General features: G+C 40.4%; 1 protein-coding gene across 5 annotated transcripts in view; it reads left to right on the forward strand.

Annotated features, from left to right (window-relative positions):
* Positions 1–27,811, forward strand: part of CCNY (cyclin Y) — a 320,281-nt gene that overhangs the window by 240,730 nt on the left and 51,740 nt on the right. For all 5 annotated transcript variants that reach the window (XM_045465574.1, XM_045465571.1, XM_045465575.1 and 2 more), the window contains one exon: positions 20,319–20,353. In XM_045465574.1, coding sequence (XP_045321530.1) covers positions 20,319–20,353 — 35 coding nt within the window. The remainder of the gene's footprint in view (positions 1–20,318; positions 20,354–27,811) is intronic.

Consider the following 27,811-nt stretch of genomic DNA (forward strand, 5'->3'; position numbering starts at 1 on the left):
GTGGAATTTCTATTAGGAAGTTTTCTCTCTTTTTCAGCCCCTAGCTTATCTCACTGTTCCCTGGCCCTTGGCTACAAAAGAACAGATATAAGTTATACAGTATAGTGAACATGAAACTTCTCAGTTGGTTTTCTGTAAAAGAGTAGCAGGAGAAATTTGTTAAATGACAATGTAGTGACCAGGATATTATTTTACAATGCTAGAGTTCTATGTGATTCAATCCGTGAATCACTAAGCTAAGCTCTAATTTAGAGAAAATCCGAAATTGACTAGAAAATAATCAAACATATGTTAAGACAGAGACTTCATTTATAAGAACTGATAACTTTTCCATAATGTTTAGATGACAATTTTGACATGGCATAATGCTGAATATTGGTGATCTTTACTTAAGCAGGCCACTGACTTGATCTGAAAGAATTTGGTACATTTACAAAACAATCAATGTTTCCAAGTGTAAGAATAATGATTCTAGGCGTCAAATACCTGTGAAATAAGTTTTGAATATATTGGGTAAAAGCAAAACAGAACATTTTTCTCTTGGCCTGGTAAAGTGGGAAGCCATTGGGGGGTAGGATATTACAAGGGAAGAAAAGTGACAGTGGGGATGACGATTTGGAACAATGAGAATCTAAAACAAGTTTTTGTACTTAATGAATGCAAGGTTGGCATACTTTCAGGTTTAGGTCCTGTTTCCTGTGATTTCAAAGTATAGACCAACATCATTCAAGATATTTTCTAACTAGATGCAAATAGAATTTCAAAAGAGCCTCTAAATAGATGACATATACCGTGATTGTCATGGTAAAACGAAATGAGATTTTCTGACCTAACAGAAGGATTGCTCAGAAATGAGTTGGGAGGAAGTGTATCTTCCCCCTTCACCTTTACTGTAGATCTCATTGCCCCTTCCTCTTCTGGAACATCAGGGTATTGGTTACTCAGACCCTTCTGTTTAATCCTTCAGTTTCTCCTTAAAAGCTGGATCTTTCCACTCAACATGTAAACCTACTTGAGTCACACAAGAAATACAAGAAAAGGGTTGATGGGGTGTGGAAAGCAGGGGAAAGTGGGTGATGGGCATTGAGGAGGGCACTTGTTGGGATGAGCACTGGGTGTTGTATGGAAACCAATTTGACAATAAATTTCATAAAAAAAAAAAAAGAAATACAAGAAAAGGAAAAATAATCAATAGTCTCTCCCTGAGCTTTCCTCTCTATCTCTGCTTATCTCAGCATTCTCTTTTCCACTGGGATCTTCCCACCAATGCAGTTCTGTGGAGCATATATGGTAAGGTTGCTTGGGGACATTTTGGCTTCTGTTAGCTCTTTTGACCTCTTATGTGGCATTTGCTGCCTTGCTCCTTAAAACTCTGTTTTGGCCTTTTATATTTAAACAGGCCAATTTGTTGAAAACAAGTCTCTCTAACGAACAATTGCCTTATAAATAATTGAAAGAAATAGGTTTTAAATATAGGTAAATTTGGTAACTTTAATAAGTTAATTCTTCGGTGTATTGATTATCAGTCAGGGAGTTATTTGGGGAATTGGTCCTGAGAAACCCTCCCTTTCTTTAAGGTCTTTCTCAGGCATCTTGTCCATTTATCCCTTTAATGTTGGTATTTCTAGGTTTCTGTGCTTTATTATACTCTCTTATCTTCTGGGTTTGCACACAGTTCCATGATTATGGTATCCATTTCAACTATAATGTCTAGCCAGATTTTTCTCTGCAGTGTTCAAATCCCTTGTGTCCATCTGCCTGCTGGATATCTTTATATCTGTCTCTAATTCAGCATGTCCCAATCAGAACTTAGTAACTACAACGGACGCCCTGCATTTTGTAATCTACAGGTCCCCCAGGCCAGGGAGGCCTTGAATTTTCCTAGACTCTCCCCTCTTCCCAAATCTCACATTGCTAGCAGTAGTGCTGGAGTGGACTCACCCTGACTTGCAGGAGCCAGTTGTGCACATCTCTTCCCAGTTCCAAGTTCATTGACACCATCTTGGGAGTTTGAAAACAGCCACAATAGGAGTTTTTACACCATAGAAGTTGGCAAATGCTACAAATCAGGGCAGTTCTTTTTTTTTAAGGCAGCTGTTAAACTTTTACCAGCACACCATTGCAGCCAGGTGATCAAGGTTGTATTATTTTTTACCTCTTAGATGTCCCTTGGATCTGACTGCTCTTTACCCATTCCCATTGCTGCCACCTCAGTCGAGACTCATATTTTCTCACTTGGATTACTCAGTAGCCTCTGGATTGGCCTTTGACCTTATCTCTTTCCAGCCCTATGTCTCTACTATTGCTAGGTGAAAAGATTTTCTGTAAATCGGATCTGATTATGCCACTTGCTGGCTTAAATTTTTTTCATTGGCTCCTCAGTTGCCTTAGAATTAAATTTCAGATGCCTTAGTGTGATAATAGACAGGACCCTTCATCATCCATGAAGTGCCTGACTTCTCAGCCCACTTCCTTCTTTTGAATCTCTGTGCTTCAGCCATATGAAATCCCTTGCATTGCCCCTGGTGTGCCATGTGCCCTCATGTGCCTTTGCATTTACCTGGAGTTCCCCTTCTGTCTTCTATACAGCTCATTTCTTCAGTTGCCAAGCCTCATTTCAGCTATCACTTCTTCCATGAAGATGTCCTTGATGTTTTGGGCTGGGTTAAGTGGGCCTTTGGTGAGCTTGTGCTATAGTATCTGAATGCTTTCTTCATAGCGTGAACCATATGGGGGTATTTAGAGCGATTTTCTTGTCTGTGTTGCCAAATAGCTCCCAGAGGGAAAGGAACATGTGATAAAGGATCTCAGTATTCCCTGTGTGCCCTGCTCTGCCTGGTACAGAGGATATGTTCAACTCAGATGATTGAAAGAAGGAAACAAATGACACAGCCATAAGACATTTTTTGTTTGTCATCATTCTTTACTTGCATAGACTTACATTTTCATTACAAGACTCCCATACTTTTTTTTTTTAATTTAAAACATTTTTTAATTTTAGAGTATGAGCAGGGGAGAAGGGCAGAGGGAGAGAGAGAGAGTCCTAAGCAGGCTCCATGCTAAGCGTGGAGCCCAGTGCAGGGCTCAGTCCTACAACCCTGAGATCATGACCTGCTGAAATCAAGAGTCGGATGCTCAATTGACTGAGCCACCCAGACACCCCTAAGACCTTCATACTTCTTTTTTTCTTTTAAAGTATTTATTTATTTTTGAGAGAGAGAGAGAGAGAAAGAGAGAGACAGAGACAGTATGAGCTGGGAAGGGCAGAGAGGGAGACACAGAATCTGAAGCAGGCTCCAGGCTCTGAGCTGTCAGCACAGAGCCCCATGTGGGGCTCAAACCCATGAACCATGAGATCCTGACCTGAGCCCAAGTTGAATGCTTAACCAACTGAGCCACCTAGGCACCTATAGACCCTCATACTTCTAAGAGTAGTAGAGCAGTTCAAAATTGTAGGTCCTTCCTATACTAATTTATTTTTAATTGGAAGAAATGTCATAATCTGAGATTATAAGGCACACAGCACCCTTTAGATTCCTTTCTTTTGAATCTGGTGATCCTTCCTTTCTTCTTGAGGTTGATGTACTCCTTTAGTAGTTTTGACTACATTTGTGGGTAGGAGGCTGTTGTTGGGGTGATGGCAGTTATGTTAGGGCAGCTACTGCCTGGGACCACAGCCAGGTGTTCTTTTGCCTTTTCAGCTCTCTGCTGTGCAGACCCATCATCCTCTTTCCTTCTTCAACACTTTATGGTCTGATGAACACTGTCTGTCTGCCATGCTCCCCACTGGCCCGCTGTTTGCTCTAGGTGGTATCTGTATCAAGTCATTAGAAGTTAGATTAGAATCTACTAAATTCTTTTCTCTGTGATATCAAAGAGATTTAAGTTGGCCTTGGATCCTTTTTCTCAGTGTTCAAAAGGAGACTGGAAAGTTTATCATAACAGAATGATAATGTAGTGCTTGCCTAATTAGATCTCTACCAGCTGGCTGAAGTTAGGGATATTCTGTCCAAAGCCAGACTGACGGCTCACTCAGTCTTTTCCTCACACAAATGGGATGTCATTGCAGTATTTCTTTTATGAGAACCACTCAACAAAGAAGGGACCAGGGCTTCCTCTCAGGAGCAGGTGGGGTCCTGGGGAGTTGCCAGGTGAGAGAGAAATTAGTTAGCTTGGCCTACCTTGGTTTTTCATGCTATCATTTTGGCTTGTGGGGAAGAATTACAGTTCCTAGTAGCTTTTCCTTTTCTATACTATTTTATTTATTGTTTTAAAGATGTGAGAGCCTACTCTTAAGTACTAGGAGAAAGCAGCCAAACCACATCTTTTTAATTTTAACTAGGTATGGTTTATAGAGGTTCTTTTGCCTTAAAAAAGAATTTGTACAAAAATAAAAACTTATGTGTGTGTGCTTGTGTGTGTGTGCTTGTGTGTGTGTGTGTGTGCGTGCGCATGTAATCTGTGTTCAAGAGTTCCTTGAAACAATTAAAGGAATAAAAACCACTGTTGAGTGACTTGAAGCCAAAGTAGAAGTGTTAAAATTCAGAAATAAAAATATGAGCCATGGTTTTTTTGCACATTCTTTCAGAAATACTGAAATTGAAAAAACTGTTTTGTGGCCTTCCTTTGTTTAGGGTCATGTTTTTGTTCCTGGGCAGTGTTGAACTTCTCTGTCATGAGGGAACCAACCTTTTTGTACTCCTTTTATCTGGCATTTAGAAGCAGCTGACCCTGTGCCCTGCTGAGAATCTCTTCCATCTGAGCATTCCCATGACCTTTCTCTTGTCACCTTTCCTACATGTCCCGGTTCTCTTTGTTACCCTCTCTTGTGCTGTGTTCTACCATGCCCTTTTCTCCACCTCTCTGTCAGTCACTCTCTGTGTCTCCCTTACAGCTTATCAGGTTCCATAGGAAATATTTTTGCTGTTAGATATGGAAGAATCCATAGGACCCCAAAGCTTTTACACCAGTGATTTTCATAATTTTTTTCCTTTGCTTACATACCATGGGAATTAATTTTGAAAAACTGTGAACTCCTTGAACATTTTTATGTTTGCCAAAAAATTTTCGTCCTATCCAAGGATGTAGTTTTTGATGTATTGTAAATATTGACATTTTAGAGTAAAACTATCCGTCTTTAAAAAAATGTTCCGGGGTGCCTGGGTGGCTCAGTTGTTTAAGCGTCCAACTTCAGCTCAGGTCATGATCTCACAGTTCGTGAGTTCAAGCCCTGCGTTGGGCTCTGTGTTGACAGCTCAGAGCCTGGAGCCTGCTTCAGATTCTGTGTCTCCCTCTTTTTCGCCCCATCCCCATTCATGCTGTCTCTCTCTCTGTCTTAAAAATAAATAAAACATTTAAAAGCATTTTTTTAATGTTTCAAATAAAATCTCAATACCTTAGTGATTTGATAATCCACCATAAATATACCATAATTTAAAAATGTATGAACAACTCTTCTTTAACAGTTGGAAATTTCATATGATTTCTTTTTCATTTTGAACTTGTATTTCCATGTCATTTTCTCCATAGAGTTTTATCCTAATGTAATATATATATTTTTTATTGTTTATTTTGGAGAAAGAGAGTAAGTGTGCACACATCCCTGTATGCAGGGGAGGGGCGGAGAGAGAGAGAGAGAGAGAGACAGAGACAGAGACAGAGACAGAGAGACAGAGAATCCCAAGCAGGCCCCAAGCTGCCAGCCCAGAGCCTGACACAGAGCTCAAACTCACCAACTGGGAGATCATGACCAGAGCTGAAATCAAGAGTCAGACGCTTAACCGACTGAACCATCCAGGTGCGCCTAATATAATATATTTCTATGGATAGGTCTGCTGCAAATCTGATCTATCTTCCCTTGTTTGTTAAGGACATTTTTTCCCTTGCTGTTTTCATGATTCTTTCCTTGCCTGAGTATTTTGTGAATTTGGCTATGATATGCCTTGTTGATGGTTGATTTTTGTTGTATCTAATGGGAGTCCTCTGTGCTTCCTGGATTTTGATGTCTGTGTCTTTCCTCAGGTTAGGAAAGTTTTCTCCTATGATTTACTCACATAACCTTTCTACTCCTATCTCTCTCCCTTTCTCCCTCTTCTGGGACCCCTATGATTCTGAGGTTGTTCCCTTTTACTGATTTCTCTAATTCTTAAATTGTGCTCTTTTGCCTTAATCTCCCTCTTTTTTTTCTGTTGCATTATTCTCCATAAGTTTGTCCTCTATTTCACTGATTCTCTGTTCTACCTCATCCATCCTTGCCGCCACGGCATCCATCCATGATTGCAGCTCAGTTATAGAATTTTTTATTTCATCCTGACTAGCTTTTACTTCTTTTATCTCTGAAGAAAGGAATTCTAATCTATTTTCGACTCCAGCTAGTATTCTTATAATCGTGATTCTGAATTCTGGTTCAGACATCTTGCTTGTATCTGTGTTGGTTAAATCCCTGGCTGTCGTTTCTTCCTGCTCTTTCTTTTGGGGTGAATTCCTTCATTTCATCGTTTTGAAGGGAGAAAAGGAATTAATGAGGTAGAAAAACTTAAAATTAAAAAAATATTAAAATTAAAAAATTAAAAACACACACACACACACACACGAAATCGAATGAATGATGCTAGATCCTAGGTGTGTTTTGGTCTGGGTGGTGAAAGTGGCTTGATAGAGAAAAAAGGGGGGAAAAAAAGGAAATCCTTTGACAATTTGAAAAAATGAATACACTGAAGTAGACTAAAATGAAATGATGGAAGTAAAATAGAATTTGAAAAGATTTACACAGAAGTAAAGAATATAGTAGAAAAAAATAAAGAAAAATATTTTTAATAAACCTTGAAAATAAAAATGAATTTTTTCTCTTTCTGTATTCAAGAAAAAGAAAAGAAATGAAAAAGAAAAAAGGAAAAAAAAGGAAATTGTTTGAATATTTGAAAAAGTGAATACACTGAAGTAGACTAAAATAAAATGATGGAAGTAAAATAGAATTTGAAAAAATTTACACAAAAGTAAAGAATATAGTAGAAAAAATTAAAAATATTTTAAATAAAAATTGAAAATAAAAATGAATTTTTACTCTTTCTGTATTCAGGAAAAAGAAAAGAAACAAAAAAGAGAAAAAAAAGAAAGAAAATTGAATAGATGGACCTGCTAACAGATTGAAATATGACTGAAATTACTACATTTTCCCATAGAAGTCAGGCTATGAAGAGCTTTATACTCCATAAATTAAGTAGGTGGTGAGACTTGTGTTCTTGAAGAGTGAGGTTGGCCCAGATGGGCAGGGCTTAGTGTAACGGCTCCGTTCTCCACTAGATGGTGCTGCTAGCTGCTGGGGTGGATTGTCGTAGAGCTCATAGGTGTGTATGTGCATGCGCGGGAGCAGTGAAAGTGGCATCACCCAGCTACCCATTCTCTAGTATCGGAACTATGTTCTCCCCAATCAGCAATTGCGCACCCATCCTTTGTCTTCAGCTTTCGTCCACTCCCTGCTTTTTCACTGTCCGTGACCAAGCCCTAGGTAGTACCTCTCTCCCGAGTTTTGTCTCAGATACGGCTGTTTTCCCTGGCCCCTTACTTCTGAGGGACTGCGGCTTTGACCCATTCCACCCCTCTGTGGGGGGGTCTCACCGAGCAATGGCCAAATGCTGGCTGCACCCAGGAAAGTTCCTGAGACCATGCTGCTGCTGGTGACAAGAGACTGTGGCCAGGTGCCGGTGTGCCCCAGAAAAAGTTCAGGAGATAGTGTAGCAGTAGCATTTCAGGGATTTTGGAAAATCACAACACACATCTGGCACCAGGCTTCACCCTTAACGATCTTGTTCCAGCGCCAGCGAATGTGGTCGTTCTCCGGGGGTCTGTTGGGCCCAGGTGGCCTCACAGCCTCTATACCAAATGTCCTTCCAGCAGTGGAACCGCTTTTCCCCATGTGGCCCAAGAATCTCCTGGACCTCACTCTGCTCCTGGGGATTTGCCCTTCCCACCAGAGCACTGCCAGGTATCGAGCTGCAGAGTTGCAGACTGTGTGCTCCCCTTGTTTACAGTCTTAATGGAATTTAAGCCCTCTCCTTTCTCCTTTCTTCCTTTTTAGTTTAGTCCCTGTGGCTTTTCCAATTTAACACTTTCTCTCCAGCTGCTTTTGGGGAGGGGTGCTTTTCCCATATTCTCCACCCCACCCCCTCGTTACCCCCGTCTCTGTCCTTTCTCCCCCCGCAAAAGCAGTTCTGTGCCCTCCGTGGCTTCTCTCTCCCCAAGTTCACCTCTCTGCACCGCATACCTGCTGAATTCTGTGGTTCAGGTTGTGCAGATTGTCGTGTTAATCCTCAGATCAGTTTTCTAGGTGTGTAGTATGGTTTAGTGTTGGTCTGGCTATATTTGGTGGACGCGAGACACACAGAAAACTTCCATACTGTTCTGCCATCTTGGCTCCCCCCAATGTAATATATTTCTAAAAGTCATTTATCACACTGTTATACTTCCATTCTATGAAAATATGGAACTAATCTTAATTTTTATTTCTCACAATTATGAGTATCTAAATGTTAAAAGTAAATTCTGGATTGATGTATCATTATTGTTATCATTAGCCTTTAGTCGATGGAAACAACGCAAACATATTAAAGTTTTAATGAACAATTATTGAACAGAAAAGTGAAATAATTTTTAGAAAAACATCTCTTACTGAGATGCTTCTATGTAAGAATATTACACATTACTGGAATGAGGTGTTAGTCATCATCAAATTCTTTGTTTTTATAGATGTAAGTGCTGAGGAACTTTGCTCATATACACAAATAACATGGGAATAGTAGGAGATTTGTTATAGTAATATCACTAAATGCTTTCTATTTCATCTGGTTCTTATGTAAAAAAATCTCCAAGTAATTTATCATCCAAAATAATTCCTAATAATCAGCTACAGTTCTGTCTTGTTCTCCTTCAGCTTTGTTGGCAGAAAGGAATTGGAATCCTTTGATTTGCAAGAGAATTTCTCACCCAGTTATAGAAACTTCTCACTTCTGCAGTTTCTGGGAAGTACACCAAAAAGACTTTACCAGACATATAAAAATGACTTTTAATTATATCTTTTGTTAAAGAATAGCATTTGCATTTGGTGGCACTGGGTTTAACCTGATTGATACACTCAGGAGCCTTGGGAAAATAAATCTGTGATTCATTTCAGAACCCCTTGTTTGATTCCTCTGACCCGATTGCAGTCTGTATACCCCCCTAAAACGGCGGTGATCTTCACTGTATTATGTTTTACTGCATTTACATCTCTAAGCCATGTACAGTGAGTAGCCCATAGAAGAAACTCTAATATATGTTGGATGAAACATCCCCATCTGTCCTTTTCCTCTGAACTAATGTTTTTAGCTTCTCTTTTGATTTAAATATATTTTTGTCAGAATGTTCTGTGTCCTTCACATGATCTTGTTGGCAAAGGTAGGCATCACTGTCAAACCAGACAGTCAAATCAGACTTACTTTCTGTCAGAAATGGTCTGATTTCATTTCTCTTCAATTCATGTCACGTGTCAGTACACATGCCCATGACCACCTTCACTCTTCTGATCCTGGTAAATTTCCAGACAGGGATAATGAAGTATGTGTCTTGCCGGCAGCCTGCTGCACCTTCATGCTCGTCCCTGTGCTCCCCTTGGCCTCTCCTTCAGAGCCTGCATCTTTGAAGGAGTCTAAACCTTGAAGAGGCCTGGTGCTAATAGAAACTGTCATCATTGTGTGGTATCTGTAGATTCGGAGCCAAAAGTCCTCACTGCACCCCTAGTAGAAATGTCCACAGGACTGGGTCGATTCCAGGCTGTGCTTTGGGTCATGGAACCTGGATTAAAGGCAGCAGACTCAGTCCTAGTGTCTTGTTTGTCCCCTTTGGTGCCCCTGCAGAGGTCTTTCATGTTGGGTTGGTGAATGCCCAGGATGGGTTGTCATGTCTTTTTTCTGAGATGTGGGAGAAAGGTAGCTGTGAAAGAGGAGGTGGGGATGGAGCCCCTGCCTCACACCTCAGCCATCTTCAGGAGTTCTTTGAACACTGCTGCTCTAATCCAGCCCTGAGTTTCCTTTGACAAGATCATCTTGGGGAAAGAATTATGAAAACTAGTATTGCCTTACCCTATCTTTTCCTTCTCGTCTGGGGGAGTAGAGGCCTAAGACATATCAGAAGTCCAGAGTAGTGAAACGCCAGTCCATAAGTATGGGGCTGACTGTGATTTTGTTCAGCCTGTGGCAAGCCCCTGCTTGCAGGGAATCATTCTTTGTTCTCCAATTTGGCAGCCAGGGCTCTGGGACTGACCTTAGGCTCTTGAGTGCCATTAGTTAGCTTTATAGTTATGTAATCTTGTGGGTCATATTTTCCTAATAATTGGCAATGATCATAGCTGTCATATTGGTAGACTGTTGTCATGAGGCAATAGGAAGATGTCTTGAACTTCTAGTAAGCACTCAGTCAGTGCTTACAGTCAGTGCCTGCTCTTGTACATGTGAAGCAGATACTTGGGTCCCTCAGTGCTGATACCTGGGACTCCCCTGAGCCATCCTATCCCAGGACCTCAGGCAAGGAGAAGCCATCCCCTCTCTTGGCACTGTAATTATGTTTTCCAGATGCGTATTTCCCACCACCTGATAGACATTCCATCTGGCAATCCCACAAACCCCTCAAGGTTGTCATATCTAAATTGGAAGTCACCATCTTTTTTCTCCTGTCTACCTCCTCTTCCTGTTTTTTTCAAAGATAAACCCGTGGTCAGTCTGGGTCCCCAACCAGCAGTCCAGGAGCCCTGTGATCATCTTACAGGCCTGTGATCAACGTCTTACATCCCATCTATCACCTAGATAGTTGGTATCTCTTCTTCCAGTGTCGTGACCCCACAGCTCATATTCCCTTGGTCTGTGACCACCGCCCTTTCCCATCTTCCTGTTTCCATCTCTGGAAGCTGCCAGAAGGAGTTTTCTGGATGCCAGAAAGAGTTTTCTGGAACGCAGTTCCACTAGGACCCCTCCTGCTCAAACTGTCCTTCTCCATCACCCACAAGGGACAGTGAACCCTCGGGATGGCATGCAGTCATTCCCCTTGGGCCCTTTCTGCCTTCCCTGCCAATCCTCCTGTGCCTCCCGCTGTGTGCTCCCACAGTTGCGCTGCTTCCAGTCCTGAAAGGCCAGTCCCTTTGCTCTGTCACACCACAGCTGATGCAGCATCCTCTGTCCTCAGTGCCCTTCCCTACGTCTGCCTCTTAGGTGGTGCTTCCTGGACATCCCCACATTTCACCCATTCTGATGGACATTTCCCCAAATGTAACATCTCTGAAATCAGGACAGGCAATGGCTTCTCAAAATTTAGTTGGCAGGATTTTTTTTCCTTTCTTAGTGGCAAATAGAATAAAGGTGTACCATAAAATCAGTGGCATTAGGGGCGCCTGGGTGGCGCAGTCGGTTAAGCGTCCGACTTCAGCCAGGTCACGATCTCGCGGTCCGTGAGTTCGAGCCCCGCGTCAGGCTCTGGGCTGATGGCTCAGAGCCTGGAGCCTGTTTCCGATTCTGTGTCTCCCTCTCTCTCTGCCCCTCCCCCGTTCATGCTCTGTCTCTCTCTGTCCCAAAATAAATAAATAAACGTTGAAAAAAAAAATTAAAAAAAAAATAAAAAAATAAAATCAGTGGCATTAAATGCAGTGCGGTTTGTATATTCCCCTATTGTGGAGTTGATTTTTTTTATTGTTGTTTGTAAATAAAGAAATAGTGGGTTGATGTATCCACTAAATTCCATATTGCTTTAGGATAGAGACTGTTTTCCTCATTTTGCCTTCTGTGTACCAAGCACAGAAGCTAGCAGGTAGAAGAAACTTAAAAAGAAAATGTTTTGAATGAATAAAGTAATGAAAGAACGAAGCCGGGGAATCATGATCCATCCTGGGCAGACATGCTACAGCATTGTGACAGTCTCCGTGACAAAGTGGCTTTCTGTTTTATTCCGCAGCATCACTTTCTTCCACGTTTCCTAACTTTATTAAAAACACATTCATTACTTGAGAGCAGGAGAATGTAGGTTTGTTTTAGGCTTAGGCAGTGTATTTGGACTTCCCCCTCCCAGGTCTGAACTTGACAGGATCATCCCAGCTTCAGGACAGCTCCCCTGTTTCTACAATCATTTCTTGACTTAATGAAGTAGGGTGATGTGGGGACTCTTGGCCATACTAAGCCCTGTAAGTTAAATGGACAAGGGAGGTCTTTTTTGGGCTCTATGACCCACTTTTCTTGGAAACATCGCCTTGCTCCAGTGTCTGATCTCTTGGGCCTTCCATTCTGGAGAAAGCTGTTTGCACAGTACAAACTCCGCTGAAATCAAATTAGACCCAACATGTCAGTTTTTCCTTAATATGCCTTTTACTTTATCGTCTCTCCTAACCTAACCTATCTGTGCTTTTCCCAGATTTAGTCGTCAGAAAATTGCTTAGTGAGCTGAGACCCAGAGCAAAGGCTTGGGGTGGTAATTCATCCCAGGTGGGGTGGAGCTTCATGCCATCTCCACCACAGCTGTATTCTGTTGTTAGCCTATCGCCCTCTGGCGTGTTGGTAATGATAAACTCTTTTCAACAAACAACTTTCAACTCTCCTTTTTAAACTGTGAGGACCTTCAGTCTCCCTTCATTTAGCACAAGCTGACCCTTTCTGTCCTTGTCACAGCCCCTCATGTTTGTAGCCTACCTTACATGGTTGGAGTTTGTGGTGAGCTGCTCCATGACAAATAGATGGCAGCTGAATTCCATTGCTAAGTCTGAGTCAGTCAGTACCAAGAGCAAATAATACCTTGGAAAGATTTCCTGAAAATAGTCTTGTTTTAAAGCACAACTTTCTGGAATCGACCAGCTGCAAGTTTACATCCATCACTGTCTGTATGATCTTGTGCATCTGATCCATATGGTCTTCCTGAACCAAAGTAGATGAGAGTACCTCCTCATGACCTTGTCAGGGAGACCAAATATGTAATCTATCAAAGCTCTGAGTGCAGTACCTAAGAGAGCATAGGTTCTCAGTAGGTGCAGTCCTTATTCGGGGATGTAGGTACTCATTTGCTCACTTGGATTGAGTTTCTTCCCTGACCTCGGTCTCTGCCATCTTAGCATGTCTCAGATGTGGGTCCTTCTTTATGCTGACTGCAGTTCAGTCCTTCACGCTGAACACTGGGTGTGACTGGGAAGAGAAGTGCTGACTGACTACCAGTGGAAGAGTGAAGGGTGGTGTCTGGGCTCTGCTGTGCCCAGGCCCATCTTTTTCTGTCTACATTTCTTGATACAGATAGATCGACCCTCTCATTTACAAGTTTGCTTCCACACACCTTGGAAGCAAACCAGGAAGAGGTCAGATAGCAAACAGCATTTGATAGCAGCCCTTTATAAAAACTATACAGAGCACTTTGAATCTCACCTTCAAAAATCAAGTGAGGGGTGCCTGGGTGGCTCAGGTGGTTAGGTGTCTGACTCTGTGGCTCAGGTCATGACCTCATGGTTCGTGGGATTGAGCCCCACGTCAGGCTCTGCACTGTGACAGCACAGAGCCTGCTTGGGATTCTCTCTCTCCCCCTTTCTCTGCCCCTCCTCTGTTCTCTCTGTCTCTGTCTCTCTCAAACTACATGAATAAATTAATATTTAAAAAAATCAAGTGATAACTTCACCACCATGTACCAGAATAGATTTCTGGTAGGTCAACTAGTTGTAGGTTAACAGTGATGCATATAATTATAAATATCTACAAACAGTATAAGTGAATGTTAATCTCATAATGGGGAAGGGGGCATGTAAGCTTGTAAGACCAATAGGAGAAATTGCCTAAAATTGAGAACTTGTGTCAAAATGCATCATAAAAATTAAACCATCAAATGGGAACAATATTTTAATACTTAACGACAAAGGATTAATATACTCTTTTTTTTTTTTTTTTTTTTTCAACGTTTATTTATTTTTGGGACAGAGAGAGACAGAGCATGAACGGGGGAGGGGCAGAGAGAGAGGGAGACACAGAATCGGAAACAGGCTCCAGGCTCCGAGCCATCAGCCCAGAGCCCGACGCGGGGCTCGAACTCACGGACCGCGAGATCGTGACCTGGCTGAAGTCGGACGCTTAACCGACTGCGCCACCCAGGCGCCCCAATATACTCTTATGTATTAAAGAATTGTCATACAAACAATGACATTGCTAACACCAACAGAAAAATGGTCAGTATTTCTGTTGGTGTGCTGATATATGTGCACATACATGTTTGCACATGTTTATATATAAATATATTAAAATGCAAAAATGCACATGGCACATCTGTGTAAGTATGTATAGAGAAAAGACTTCCATTGATAGGAAACACACTAAAATACTAAGTTATCTCTGGGTTGTTGGATTATATATTTTTTCTTTATGTTTCTCTATATTTTCCTAATTTAAATTTTTATTTGTATTTTTTTCTTTATACTGCTCTACATTTTCCAATGTTTTTTACAGTAAGCATACATTTCTTTTATAATCAGCAAAGTTCTAAAGAATCCATTTTATTTATATTTCTGTGCTTCTGAGTAAATCCTTTGACCCTAAGTATTCTCCAAAGTAAACAAAACATTTAAAGTTAGTTGGTAGTTTATTAGATGGACACTTGATCTTTGAATGGTTTTCTCCATAAACCTATGGAGAACCGTTACTTTTGTCACCTATTCTGTCTTCTGGAATCTTCTGTTTTCCACAGCTGATCTGCCCTAGACGTCTTTGCAGTTCTTCTTGCCTTTTCATTTTTGTTTTATCTGCCTTGCTTATTTAGATTTCACTTTGAATGTAGAGAATGCCCCCTTCCTCTATACTCACGTTTAAAAAATAAATGCTGGTGTAGGACAATTCAGAGTGGGCCAGAGTTCTTGGGAAAGGTGCAGGAGGGGCACCTTGTTGGGTACTGACCTCATCAGGATGCCCAGTGCAGGGCCTGTACGCATGGGGTGAATGTTCCTACACAGCACAAATCTGTGCCTGCCATTGATGTTCATGACTTACATCCCTGGCAGGCTATGAGCTTAGACAGGCTGGAACCTCAAAATGTCTTTGCATTTGCATTCAAGCTGTGCTTTCTAACAGGACTCAATGGTTGTGTTTTGAATTAAGTGAATGATTGAATTCACTGAATTATTGAAAACTGTGGAAATTGTGTGGTAGTCTCAAACTTATTATAAGAAAAATTAATATGAACTTTAATTGTTTAAAGCCTGATTCATGCTTACCCACAGGAAAAAAGAAAGGAAAAGAAAAAAATTTATTCTGAAACAAATTTTTGTGGTCCCAATTGGCTCTGCTATCCCAGCAATCACTTTTACATCTCAAAACAAAATTCCGTAATTCTCTACATTGTCATCAAGGCCTCCCTGTGTGGCCTGCCAGTCCCTCACATTCAGAGTAATTAATAAGCTAAATAATTTTTCTTTGTGGAGTAGTTTAGCTCTATTCATATCAGATACTAATTATCTGTTGTCAAATGGAACTCATTTCATTCAGGTTACAGGCACCAGGGACACTGCCTTGGGAGGGAGGGTAGTGCAGAGAAAGGAGCCTGGGGAACCCAGCAAGCCATCCCTGTCTTTTCCCTTGTAGTCACTCCTTGTCTGGGCCTGCAAGGGCAGCTTCCTCATTGTCAGAGGAAGGAGGTTGGCTTACCTATTTAAGGACTTACTTAGTACTCACATTTTGTGTCCACTTGCCATTGGGAGATCTATTTTAGAGATGGAACAGGGAAAACCAAGATAATTTTTTAAATGCCTATCTATACAAGAGATTAGCTGAAATTGCATTTAGGTTGTTAACAAATCCTCAGCAATTAGGCTTTTTTTTTTTTTTTTTTAAGAAAATTGTATTCTTGGGGCGCCTGGGTGGCTCAGTCGGTTAAGCGTCCGACTTCAGCTCAGGTCACGATCTTACGGTCTGTGAGTTCGAGCCCCGCGTCGGGCTCTGGGCTGATGGCTCAGAGCCTGGAGCCTGCTTCCGGTTCTGTGTCTCCCTCTCTCTCTGCCCCTCCCCCGTTCATGCTCTGTCTCTCTCTGTCTCAAAAATAAATAAACGTTAAAAAAAATTTTTTTAAATAGAAAATTGTATTCTTAAAAGTAAAATTTTTCTTCTGTGACATTGTGACAAGGGAATGTCACATAGCAACCTAAGTGAAGTTTTGGCTCTCTCGGATTACAGACTGTGCCATTTTCTCCTCATTTTATCTGGAGAAGACTTTTAATGCTAACCGTAGCGTCTTTGCTGATTTTAGAGGGCTTATTTTTAAAGCCTCAAATACGTTTTCTACTTAAGTCATTATGGACTATTTTAATAGCTACTTAAAAATTCTCTTAAACCATCATAGATGGGATCAAAGGAGATAGCTATTATTTCTTTCCCAGGAAAGTGAGATTTATAATTGACACCAATTTATTGCCTGTTTTCCCAACAAAGCAAAATATGACTATTAGTCTCTCAATTATGTGAGAACTCTGAGGACTCCAGAGATTTTGATTGATAGGTTATTAGTAACCAAAAATATTCAAGTTTAAAGATGATTAAAGCTAATATCAGAAATGAATTGGCATATTGCTTATCCCATTACACAAAACGAAATGTGTAAAAGCCATTTCAATTTCAGAGCTGAGTAATGGCCTCAGTGGTTTCAGATTTATTTTAAAGACAGATTTGGATTTAGGTAATATAATTCATCTTTTTTTGGTGATACCATTGTAAGAGGTTCCACTTATTTTTAGTATTTTTTCTCCTATGGTAGTATCTTAATCCTGCTCCTGCTAGCTTAGGGGAAAAGGAATAATTAATTGTAAGGGCACCAGGGTATCCGAGAAACCTTACAAGTCATTGGAAGTAAGGACTAAAATCCATTAGGAACTAAGGAAGCACCTACCTTCCCCTCATCACTCTCCTGGCCTCCATTCATCTCTGCATGGCAGCTGTGTTGGAGATCAAGACTAACCACCACCCCCCCAACAGTTGTGCTTATTCAGTAGGAGGAGTCATAGCTCTCAAAATATAGTCATACACATGGCTATGGCTTATTACAAAGAACATATACAAAGCAAAATCAGCACAAGGAAAAGGTGCATGGGCAAAGTCCAGAGGAAACCAGGGACAGGCTCCAAATAGAGTTCTGCAGGATGCACTAGGTTTTCCCAGTGACAACTCGTGACATGTGCTGGCCAGGGAAAGTCCTTAGAGACCCAATGCCCAGGATTTTTACTGAGGAATGGCTAAGTAGGCAGCCTCTGCCTAGTATGTACCAAAATTCTAGACTCCCAGGAGGAAAGCAGGCATACAGCATAAGCCATATTGTTTGTGCAGTGAGCCACTTTTAACAGTTATGGAATGGCAGGAACCATCCCCAAATCCATATTCCCAGGCACCTCTCTTTCAAACAAGCCATTTTAGAGATGGCAGTCAGACCTTCTGTGTTCACTCTTTTCTGCACAGGAGATGCACTTCATCCCGCCCACCCCATACCGTCAGATAAGGTGCTGGCAGTGATGGCTAGCAGCAGCAGGTTCCCAGGAGAGAGAATTAGCCCAGCTAGGAATGGGTATCTACCTGCTTCCAGGCAGTTATGGCCAGGGTCACCTAGTACAAGCATGGGTATTGGGAGTTATTTTTGTTTGTGTAGGGACTGGCAGTTGGTTTGGGAATTCAGGAGACACTCCATCACGAAGTCAGTCATAGGTATGCATGTGTGGAAAAGCCTCTCAGATACAATGTAGACTTGATTTTGCAAAGGCCCTCTTAGCGGTGGCATCACAAAATAATACAAAATACAAAATAATGATTCAGGCCCTGTGAACCCAGATTTTGGATCAGATTCAGCAGGCCCAGTTGCTCTGAGGGAAATAGGGTAATATGTAGGTATTTATTTGTATAATAACAGTGAGGGCCTAAGATAATTCTGTAATAGATTTGGATACTTTATCCTTGGGTATTTTACAATTGTTCATGAAGTTTGGTTTTTACTATTCTAATTTGAACCAGTTGGGCTTCATGGAAATCTCCCGATTCTTCCCTCAGATTTATATTTGTAGAAGATGTACAAGAAGAGTATATACTTTTACAGTATTCCTACTTGTTTAGTGTGGTTTTGTTTTATTTTTTGGTTACAAACTTTCTTGTTAAAACTTTCAGCCCATACTATTGAAGATTCTCCTCTGTTTTTGATTAATTCTTAATTTTTCCAGTAGCATCCATAAAGAAGCTCTGATATTCCTTGAAGCATGGATATCTTTTGTCTGCTGGAGGCTGGGTGATACAGGGCATTAAGGTGACCTTGGAGGCAGTTCCCATAATTGGGAGACACAGAGCCTCTGCACAAACCTATTTCTGGATGCCCTTGGAAGGACTAAATGTCACCCAAAGAATTTGCTGGAAAACTCATCAGGTCTACTGCCTGTATAGAAAGTGTTTCCAGATCCCTTCAGCCAATGGAAACCACCACAGAAATGTCATCCTACCCCTATGTGATAGAGCAGCTCTGACTAGATGCATAATAATTTAGTACTGACATGCACATGTGCACACACACATGCACGCAAAGTATGTATGCCAGGAAGTTCAAACCCAGTGCTTCCTGTTAGATCCTGACTTTTCTTTTGTTATGGTTCACATGTGGATGATGCTTCTTTGGAACTAGGTCAGAAGAAACCCTGCAGCCTCCACACTGTGAATAGCAGACACTGTTGTATATGCACTTGAGCTCCCTGTGTGTGGGTCTGGTCTCCAGCATGGCCAGGGTGACTCACACTCTGTGTGCTGTGCATGTCAGTGGCCTGCAGATGAATCCCTCTGATGCCAGGTGTAGGCACCTTCTCCCAGCAGCATCCTCAGGCTGGTTTTTGCTTTGTATCTCAAATATCTTTGACATAGGAAGAGGGACAGCAGTCATTCCAGGGATATTAGGACTTCTCAGGAAAACAGAAATGTTTCCTTGTGAATTGAAAACAGAATGTAAACATAGGAAAACATTTCACAGGCCCCTCAGAGCAGCTGAAGGGCTTTTGAAAACTAGTGAATCTGCATTTGGGTCATGGCCTGCCAAGAAAAAAGTCCACCTCAGGTGAGGTGGATTTGTATGCTATTATTTCAGGATACCCTGAGATAGCATTATTGATTCCCAGGGACCAAGGATGTCATCTCCTTGAAGGAGGCCCATTCTTCATATCCTCTGCAGTGACCTACTCAATAAATGTGTCAGCTGACTATTATGTACCCTCAGAAGTAAGTCTTCAGGAAAGAAGAGGCAAAACTCAATTATACTAAATAGTTTTAATAATCCTCTGAGTTCCCTGTCACCCTTCTACATCTTTGGGGCTGAGGACCCCTACTTTGGGGAACACTAACATCTGGTGTAAGGAAGGCTGAGCCATTCAGTATAGGCCATGCTGCATAGACAGCAATAGGAGAAATGATCTTTTAGACAGGGCAGTGTTCTTTGTTTTTTTTCTTGGTGGTTGTTTTTTTAATGTTTATTTATTTTTGAGAGAGAGAGAGACAGCGAGTGGTTAAGGGGCAGAAAGAGAGGAAGACACAAAATCCAAAGCAGGCTCCAGGCTCTGAGCTGTCAGCACAGAGCCCAACGTGAGGCTTGAACCCATGAACTGGGAGATCATGACCTGAGCCGAAGTCGGACGCTTAACCTACTGAGCCACCCAGGTGCTCCAGGGCAATGTTTTTTTTTATTGTGACTTTTACCAGCCTTTCTGAGGGAGAGTGTGCTGCAGGATGCTCCAGGAGGCTGCCTAGTGAGAAGCCTGGTTTTTATTCATTAGCACCCAGCACGGAGAGTAATTGGTTTCTGTGATAAAGAGCACCATTGATGTACATTATCTTTCCCTGGTCTTAATGCTGTGTTATGGGTATTGTTGTTAAATATTTCACCTAGATTTTAGGGACCTTAATGGGTCTGGTGGGTTAGAAACAAGTATTCTTATTATTGATTAATCATCTTAAATTAATGGATGCATATAGGTTTTGTGAGAAATTTACTAATTAATATATTGTTTAGTTACTGGAAAGCTGTCACCACTCAGTTAATCATAGCTGCAGTTGTTTTATTAGGGTGCTATACCTTAAGTGGGTGTATGGTTTGCTATGTTAGCCAAGTTCAGATCTGCATTTGTGCAGGTCACATAGTCTTATAAATAGGAATTGAGCAACTAGGTATGTTGGTTGATGGAAGGATGGGACTGTGACACAAGAGGCCCAGTCCTCTCAACGACCTGCAAGGGGTTGGCATGCAGGCATGTAACATTTCTGTTGCATCTTTTGTCTTCACAGTGAGAGAAAAACGCAAGAGTCTCTTCATTAACCATGTAAGTGAAGCTGTCTCCTTGTGTTCTTCATAATGATTATACTGTGTAAAGAGCTTAAATAACCATGTCTGTAATAGGTGCAGATGGTTCATGTATTTTATCAGTACGTGGAAGAATGTGAAGAATGTTATGATGTACTCACTTTGGTTTGTAATTGGACAAGCATGGCTTGATATTTCCATTGCCCCAAGTGTTTTTTCAGAAGCCCCAAACTGCAGTTGTTCATGGGAAGATGTGTGTGAACAACACCATAGCACATACTGTGCAGGTACAAATGAAAGCCACTTCTTTTAAATTCCTCGTTCTCTCCTTCTTCTACCCCAACTCCCAAATTACTATTTTTTTTGTCTGTAACTCACTTCTATTTGAATAAACACAGAATTGTTTCAAAGAGGCTATCTGCCTCCACACACTCTTTCCTCTCCTCAGTTGTTATTTATAGATCCTCTAGTAGAGTTTATGTGTTCTTTTGCTCACAGAAGAATAAACTTGATAACTCTTTAGTTTTAAAAGGATTACAAAAATTCAGCTCTAGACTTTAGGCCGTCCCAAGCTGTATCTCCATCCCCTGCTGGCCAGGCATAAAGTGTCCCTGTGAGCTACTTTGTTGTTCCTCCTTGAACAGCAGATGCAGCTGGCTGGCTACATCTCTGCTCCACTCATCCTCCCACTAACCTCCCCACCTCATGATACCCCAGCTTGTACCCTGCAGGAGTGTGGAGACCTGCCACTTTCCTCTCTCTCCACATAGATGTCTCTTCATTTAGGAAGGAAAACTGTCTCCATGAGGTATGGAATGGTGAAGTAGGTAAAATTTACCAAAATAAGTGTGCTATATATGCTCATACTGAAAAAAGGAATGATGTATTTGACCTTACCAGGGTTTTTCCTCAGAATTTCTAGACTGTCTGTATGTATTTGTCGATTATGAAGTATATGGCACTGAGGCTGTGTTAAAGAGACTTATAGCTATAATACTGCCTTCTCTGACCTTTAGAAATCTGGAAAAATGCAGTTGAAAAGAAATTCATAAGCTGGGCCCATGCTCTCAAGGGGCTCCATGCTTGGCCATTAGGAGGTCAGTAATTCCTTCTTAGGCAGTGTCAGTGTTTATATGCATATACAATGTTCAAAGGGTCAGAGAGGGGGTCTGTAGTTTTTTTTTTTCAGATTCTTAAAGCATTCATGACCTCTTCCCTGGCCTTCTCAAATTTTGAAGCATCAATGTGTAAAGCATCTCTGAAGTTAAATGTTATGTCACAAGGAAAATATATACCTTTCTTTAAAAAAGTGGTATATACCTAGACATAGAAATTTGAGTGATTTGAACTAATTTTATAAATCCTTACTTTTCATCTATTTGCCTGCTGGATGCTCTTGGATACTTTCTGACTCATTAGCACATCTGCCAAGGAGCTTGCAAGGGAAAGAGGAACTGATACTGCAGTCACGCTACCTTTACATTGCAGCTGTATTAAGGTGTTTTGAAGAAAGAGGAAGAACATGCCACCCTGTTCTGATTGTGGCTAACAAGACAGAGTTGTGCTCTCATAGTGCTAATCTGAAGATCTGTTTTTATATTTTCTCCCACTTAACATCACACTTTGTGTTGTATACAGACATGGCACACACTGAGTAAATATCTCTGGGGCTCAGAATATGGATTAGAGTGGTGGGCTATGTGTTGTAACCCAGCTCAGCCCTCAGACTCTTACTATAAAACCTCTCATATCCTGACACAAGGAGTGAAATCACACAGTTGTTGAAATCTGCTCACATGTACTTGTTCCTGCATAAAAGAAATCTCTGTGCTGTCTTATATAACAGATGACTGTGCAACAGCATGACCCTCCAGTTCATGAATAGACCAGTTGCAAAGTAGCATATTGGCTCTGCCTGTGCTGGGAAAAGCCATTGGAATGTGCTATTCCAACCAACTGAAATGTCATTTGAGTGAAATTACTGCAGATTCATTTAGGCTTATAAACCAACTGTGCTTTTCAGATTTTGAGACACTTGGGTGTTATAAGTTAGAGCAGTAGACAAAGGATGAGTCATCATCAACAGTACAGTCTATTGAGTATTTTGCCATGTTTGTGCCAGGCTGTTCTAATTGGTTTAACCTATTTACTCAGTAACCATGCTGGGTAGGTACTATTTATCATTTACATTTTACAGATGAGGAAAGTGAGGCACAAAGCAGTTAGCCAAATAAACAGTGGAACGAGAATTGGGACCCAGGTGATCTGGCTCCAGAACTCCCCTCTTAGCTCTCATCCCTATATACTGTTTCTCAGAGGATGTTGCCAGTTCTTGCCAGTTCCCATTTGAATGGAGGTTTAGCTTCTTTATCTGAAGTTAGAGATCATTTAATTTTTATGGGGTAGTTTGTAGGACTCATTTCTGAATACAGGCCCTAACCAAAATTTGGTATCTAATTTGTCGTTAAACTGTGGAATGATGGTTATTCTTTGCCCTTGCTTATAAAACACTTTGTTTTTTATTTGCTTTATTGTGAGGGATATTGTTTCTTTAATTTCTCCGAGTTTCTGAAGAACCTACTTAGTACATGTTGCTAAGATAATCTACAAAGAGGCTACTGTTTAAGAAAAATGAAAGCAGTGGCTATAGGTAAGCCATTTGAGAATGGTGGGGGTAGTCAGCTCCCCTCCTGGATAATGATGACTTCAGGGGAAATAACTTCCACCAAGTGGAGAAGAATAAGATTTTTCTGGCTCCTAGCTATTGGTACCTTAGTAAGTGACAGGAGTAGACTTTGGGAACAATCTACAGGGAAAGGATCTACAGTAGAGAATGGAACCCCAGGCTGGAAAAGAGATGGGCCTTTAATTGCCTAAGAAGAGTTAAGACAGTTATAAAGGAATAAGTAAAAGGAGGCTGCTTTTAAAAGAATTATTATAAGTTCTAAAGCTTGAAACCATTTGAGGGTAAAGTTCTCTGGTATTTTGACAGTTAGTTAAATTAGGGTGAATTATAAAGATTAGTATTAGAATCATCATCTATATTTTAGATGTAATTAGTATTAACAGTTGTAGGAAAATTTAGTACATTATGAAAGACACTTAGGTTATTAAAAGAGGGTGGGCTAAAGAGCTTTACTTAAAGCTCTTATTCAACATTTGGTAAAGTTTTGGCTTTGCTTTTTAAGGTTAGCTACTTTAATGAATCTTTTAATTAAAATGTGAAAATCTCTGATTATAAATTGTGAGTAGCATTGCAAGTATCTAGAGTCTGGAATCACTTTTGAAACTTAGGGAAAACTCATGCCTTTTACTTTGGTCTAATTTTTCTATGACATCCTTTTGCTACTTGGTGATGGCATACCTAAAGTGAATTGATCATTCTAAGAAGTCTTTAAAAAAAAAAAAAGATATAAAAAGAATGAACAGGAAGTTGAGTGGCTGGCCTACCTTACTCTCATGCAAAACTGTTACAGTATTTGCCTTAATAATGAGACAGGTGATAGTTCTAGGAACTTGGTGAGAGAATAAAATAACTAAAGGGTGTTATTTATCAGTTAAGCAACAGGCACACTTTTAGCTGGACTTGGAGCCAAAAGGATTTTACTCAAGTCCTAGACCTACCACCTGATAACTTGGGGACCTTGAAAAAGTCTCCGTCTCATAGAATGGGTCATAATTCCTGGCCTGCCTGACTCAGATGATATAATAGAAAGGAAGGTGATTTGCAAACTAATTTTAACACTGAATAAATATGCTGATGTTATTACTGTTACTGTCTATTAGAGTATAGGTAAATTCTGTTTAATTTTCCAAGTTCAATACCAAAACTGATGAAAGTCTTTCTGGTATTTTGAGTATGGATACAGTGTTTTCATAATTGTTAAGATCAGAGTGGAATATATTCTATTCAACTTTGAGAATATTATTGTAGAGAGTTCACAGTCCTCTTAAGTAGTAGAATTCTGAATTGATTTCTGCCTTCTAGCTTTGAATGGGATAAGAGTAGATTCCTTCTAAAATGTGTCTCTTCTAGCTATACTCTTCATCTGTTAACCCATAGAAGCCCAAGAATGAAGTGAGTTTGATTCAGGAACTGAAATTTTAAAAATTCTAAATTTTGTTTTGCTTCTTTGGGAAATTTCCTCTCAATATAACACAAACTTATTGACTAACTGTTATGTTAACATCAACGTAATATGCTTGGACGGTATGAAAGAAGCCTCATTACGATTTTAATCTCAGTAAGAATCTAAAAATCCGGGAAGATTAAAGAATCCAACTTACATTTTGAAATGACTTCAAATTTATAGGAAAGTTGTAGTAATACAAGAGTACAGAATTTTTACAGCTCACCAAGGGAACCTTAGATACTCTGGTTCTTACACACTCGTTCACTTGACACAGAATGCTGAAGTAGTGGACACAGTTTGTTATATTTTCTCAAGTTTCTTTTAGAGTGTCTAGAAATAATAATGGTGTGCATACTGATAATGTTGAGACAAATGAGAAGTTTGTGTAGGATGTCAGGTCTTTGAATGTCTTGGTTATGTATATAGAGCACCTTTTCTTGCCCTGTTTCTTTCATGTTTCTTCCTACCCACCCTTCCCTTTCTTCATTCTGTTACTCTAGTTGTGTGGCACACAAGTGAGGCTTGTAAAATGTAATGCTCTGTACAAATATAGCTGACAGGTGGAATTGCTTCCCTGGTGCCTTCCTAGGTCATTTTGAAAACTACATTATCCTTGTTAAGACAAGTGAAGGGGTCACTGAAACAGTGTTAGGCTTTGTCCTAGAAAATTCACGGCATGTTGTCGGTGGGAGTTGCTGTGTTTGAAACCCTGATCTTTTGTATGTACTGTTAGGATCTCATCTGTGAATAAGCCAGCACAAATTCTTGACCACGGTTACCTGGTTTTCATATTGCTTAGACATTGCTATATGGACAGAAGGAGCTGTTCTTATAGGACTTCAGTCTGTGACTTCCTAGTTCCTTTGTTGTCATTCACTAAGGGTAGAGGGGACACAGCTGTTCCTCACGTGAGCCAGACAGGCACCCTCCTTACTATGCCACTTTATTTTTCACTTCCTTGCTCTCTTAACCTGTTTCAACTTCATCACCTTACTTAGGGACTTCTGGAGTAGAGAAAGCAAAGAAAAAACATGAAGTCTGAGAATGAGCAAGGACTTTGCCAGAAAAGCCCTTCAAGAAGCAGATTGTCTTTCCTCTTACCTTTTAAGCAGAGGTTCCCGCTCCAGCATCTGTGTGTTACAGTCTGCTCTTATACTTTATATAAACATTGTTATATATATGTATGTTATATAAAGTTATATGTGTTTTATAGTTATATATGTTATATAGTCATATAAGCACATATAACTTCTACACACATTTATATTTAACTTTTTTTGAAAAAATTCAAACTTATAGAAGTTGTAATAATAATACAATAAATTCCCGTATACTCTTTACCCAGATTCACCAGTTTTAGGCCAGTGTTTTATCACTTTATACCCATCCTCTGATCATTATCCAATATTATTTTTTCTGAATGTTTGGGAGTAAGATTGTCTGCATCATTCCCTTTATATCCTAATACGTACTGTGTATTTCCTAATACCAAGGGTATTCTCTGTATAACTACAACGTTGTTATCAAAATCAAGAATTTGGAGCTCCTGGATGGCTCAGTCAATTAAGTGTTTGATTCTTGATTTTGGCTCAGATCATGATCTCATGGTCGTGAGATCGAGTCCTGAGTTGGGCTCCATACTGGGCTTGGAGCCTGCTTGGGATTTTCTCTCTTCCTCTCCCTCTGCCACTCCCCTGCTTGTGTGTGCGTGCGCACGCTCTCTCTCTCTCTCTCTCTCTCTCTCTCAAAAAAAAATAATAATTATGAAAACAAAAAACAAAATCAAGAATTTAACATTGGTACAGTTCTTTTTAATTAACTAGCCATAGTCCAACTGTGTTAAGTGGCCGCATGATAATGTCCTATGTAGCTTGTTTTTCTCCGGTACTGATTTCAATCCAGAATCACACATGGCATTCACTTGATGTGCCCCTCAATGTCCTTTAATCTGGAGAGATCCTCAGCCTTTTCTTGTCTTTCATGGCATTGGCATTGTTGAAGAATACAAGGCCAGGTATTTTATTTTATTTTATGTTATTTTTAACAGACTATTTCTTATTTTGGATTTGTGTGAAACATTTGCAGCCAGACTACTTCATGGAATCCTCCCTTGTCCTTCTTAGTGCTTCAAATCTGGAGACACAATATCCATCTGACTTCATTGGTGATGTTGATTTTGATCACCCTGCAAGATGCTGTCCAGATTCTCTACCATGTATTTAACTGCTTTTCCCCTGCCAACTATTAAGCAGTCTGTGGGCCATGCAAACATCCTTCTCCTTATCTCCATCCCCAGATTTAGCATCTATTGATCATTCTTGCTTGAACCAATCCTTATATTTTGGTTGGAAAATGCTAATTTTCCAGCCCCACTGCCTCCTCCCCATTTGGCAGTTGTCATTCTGCTCTCAGGGGAGAGCGCTCTCTTCCCGTCTGCCCATTCTACCATCCATCCATCTTTAATATGGACTTCCGGATTTCTGGGTTTTTTTCAGTGATTTATAGCCATTCCTGTCTTTAATTATTTTGATGCTCACATTTCCCTAGATTTGTCTAGTGGCAGTCTTTCCAAACTGGCTCTGTGTTCTTGTGGCATGCCCCTATCATTTCTTTCTCTCTTTCTCTGTCTCTTTCTTTCTTTCTGGCACCCTCTTGCCACATTTTTGGCACAGTAAGATATTCTAAGCTCATTTTGTCCTTCCCTGGGTCCGCCCTGGAAGTAACCATTTCTCCAGGGAGCCCTGATTTGTTTTTTCAGCCGCAAGCAGTATTAGACACCCGGATCTAGACTTCGTGTGTACTCATTGCTGCTGTCAGCATTTCTAGCTGGCCCACTCAGCAGACATATCTAGGAAAGAGACATTTTAGAAATCATTAATTTGTACTGATGCCTTAATTTCCAGTTCTAGTCCATCCTATCAGGTTTTTTTCTTGCTTTTGGTTTTTGACTATTTTTTCCTTTTGTGAAAAATTTATTTATTTAATAATTAATTACTAACTTAAAAAACAGATTTATTGAGGTATACTTTACATGTCATAAAGTTCACCGTTTTAGAGTATACAATTTAATGGCTTTTAGTATATTCATAGAGTTGTGCAACCATTACCACAGTCAATTTCTGAACATACTTATTTACCCCAAAAGAACCCTTGCACTCCTTGGCAGTCACTCTCTGTTCCTCATCTCCCCCCAGCTCCTGGAAGCCACTATTCTGCTTGCTGCTTCTACAGATTAGTCTGTTATGGACATTTCGTATAAATCTAATCATACAATATGTGGTCTTTCATGACAGACTTCTTTCACTTAGCATGTTTTCAGGGTGCATCCATATTGGAGTGTGTAT

This window comes from Leopardus geoffroyi, chromosome B4 (assembly GCF_018350155.1).
Source record: "Leopardus geoffroyi isolate Oge1 chromosome B4, O.geoffroyi_Oge1_pat1.0, whole genome shotgun sequence".
Classification (NCBI taxonomy): Eukaryota; Metazoa; Chordata; class Mammalia; order Carnivora; family Felidae; genus Leopardus; species Leopardus geoffroyi.